The 2370-nt window shown below is 35.9% G+C and overlaps 1 protein-coding gene across 1 annotated transcript in view; it reads left to right on the forward strand.

Annotated features, from left to right (window-relative positions):
• The window catches only part of LOC125033306, a 90786-nt gene extending 89532 nt beyond the window's left edge, over positions 1-1254 (forward strand). Inside the window, exon 8 of the mRNA XM_047624688.1 lies at positions 1180-1254. Within this exon, the coding sequence (XP_047480644.1) occupies positions 1180-1254 (75 nt within the window). The remainder of the gene's footprint in view (positions 1-1179) is intronic.
• Positions 1255-2370: the final 1116 nt, after the last annotated feature.

Below are 2370 nucleotides of genomic sequence, written 5' to 3' on the forward strand. Positions count from 1 at the left end.
ATACCGAGACGAATACAGGCCAAACACAAATATTACAAAAATAATAATAAAAGTGGAGATTCGAAGAAGTCGAGAGACAAAGAGTAATTTGATAATGCAGATTCAGATAGTAATTCAATTAAATTATGCATTAAATTAATTTATTCAATATGTTCCTCTGGGATTCTTTTGTTTCGTGGTTTCCCGTTTCCAATTTCCAGCTTCGTTCCAATTCTTTGTTGTTAGTCATCGAATTTGCATCGTTTCCGAATACTAATATAAAATAATGTATATGTACTTATGTATATATTCATTTCTACATGCAAATACAGTATATGATCTATATATATATATATATATATATATATATATATATATATCACGCGGTGCATCCTGGTGCTTAGTAACTTAACCGAATTATCATAATCAGCAATCATTAAATAAACAAATTATGTAAGAAAATGCCTGTTTGTGAAGTGTCTGCGTTCCTATGTGTTTGTAAGTCTTGTTGCATTGTTTTTTTATCTTTATTTTTGGTTTGAATTTCTTAGCAATAACTAAACACTTAAAGATCTCCTGTCACCTGTTGACTCAGGGACTGCAGGTATTTTTTAGAGCGCATTGTGGTCATAAGGTCAATATTTACAACGCAGTGAATGTAAAATAGGTCTTGTCATGCTAAGCGATATAAATTTATGACCCAATGCTCTCTTTCTCTCGTGACGTCATGGAATCGTCCTCCCGTAACGTCACGAACCGCTGCAGTCTAGGTGTGACGTCATAACATGTAATATTGTCACGATTTTTGTCTTTCTTTTCTTTCTTTTTTCCAGGATTTCGTGACATGTTGCATATTTGTTGCGATGTACAATCACGTGCAAAAGTCGTGTATCGTGAAAGAAGCTTCGAAAACCCCTTTAACGTAAAGAACAAGGGTGATTTATTAAAACCCTTTCGATACCCATTCCGAAGCATGTTTCACAGGAACTTTTGAACGTGATTGTGCAGTTAAAAAGACCAATATTTACGAGAGGTTCCTTGTCCATCTTTATGTCTTACATCTGTTGACGTATATGTGCTTATCTCCTTGTCAGTTCTTTGTGTATTTCAGATTCTCAGGCTTGATTGTGAGTTCGATGTATTAATATGTGTTTTTTATCATTTTGTTCTCTACACGTCATGACTTGTGTTTCCACATAGCCTGTTCAGACGGCCTTCATCCAAGAAATCTCCGGCTACGAGCAAAAAGAAATAATTATAATTCAGCCATGGTAGTATGTCGTCTTTTATAACACATGCACCCACTAGACAGAGCCACCACTTACTCAACACTTGCTACTTTGTAGTGTCCCTTAATCTGCCACTGTCACCCTCACCATCTCATCCTCACCGTGTCTTGGTACTGTCACTGTCCATGATCATGTGTCACGTGTTCTAGACATACACGGCGTCATTTCTCTCTTCTTAGAGTTGTCACCTCATCTTCACGTCAGGTGTTTACTCTCACTTGTTATCTCTGTCTTACCTCTGGCACAGGTCTTTTATCAGTTGGGACTGCCATTGTCACTCGTCACTCCTCTCTTTCTCTCTTTCTATCTCTTCTTATCTTTCTCTCTCTCTGCACCTGCCATCTTATCGTGCGGTCGAACTGTCAACATCAGGTGTCATGTCATTTACCTTGTGTCATGTCATGTCATCGAGTTGTCACTGACGCACGACCGTCTTCGCGTCACTTTGCACCTTTACTGAGACAGAACTCCACTCTCCGCTTCACAGACTTCGCATTACGTAGTGACTGAAATATTATGGCTATGGCGTGAGTGCCTTTTTTGGCTTCTCTACTTCGAAAAGACAAAGGTTTGTTACGAGAGGTTAATGAAGGAAAGTTTTACAAATTAGATTTCAGACCGTTTGTGCAGTCGGATGAAGAAAATGTTTCCCATTCCGATAAAGCTTTTAAATAAAGCATTTGGAAATGTAAAAAAAAAAAAAAAAATCGTTTTACTCTCTGATGAAAGAGCTGTTTGCGATCAGAGTGAGTTGATTGATGGAAGAAGCGAAGATATTATCAATAAAGTAATCTAAAGACTTTAATTGCATTCTGATTCGATTAACATGATTCCTTTATCGCGAAATAGCAAAGTTTAATAGCTCAAAATTAGCTGAACATTAACAGAAGTTACAGACAATAAAATCAACAAAGATAATAAATGGATAAATTTGTTAAACCAATGAATGAAATGATTATAAGTAATACCAAACATTACTTTTTTTTCATTTCTTTTGTAATTTCATAGGCCTATCTAATACTATGAATCGCTGAGCTAAATTGCTATAATCTTTATCCCAGATAATTATTTAAATCCATAATCAATATATGTAAATTAACCC

The sequence above is a fragment of the Penaeus chinensis genome, chromosome 16, assembly GCF_019202785.1.
Source record: "Penaeus chinensis breed Huanghai No. 1 chromosome 16, ASM1920278v2, whole genome shotgun sequence".
NCBI lineage: Eukaryota > Metazoa > Arthropoda > Malacostraca > Decapoda > Penaeidae > Penaeus > Penaeus chinensis.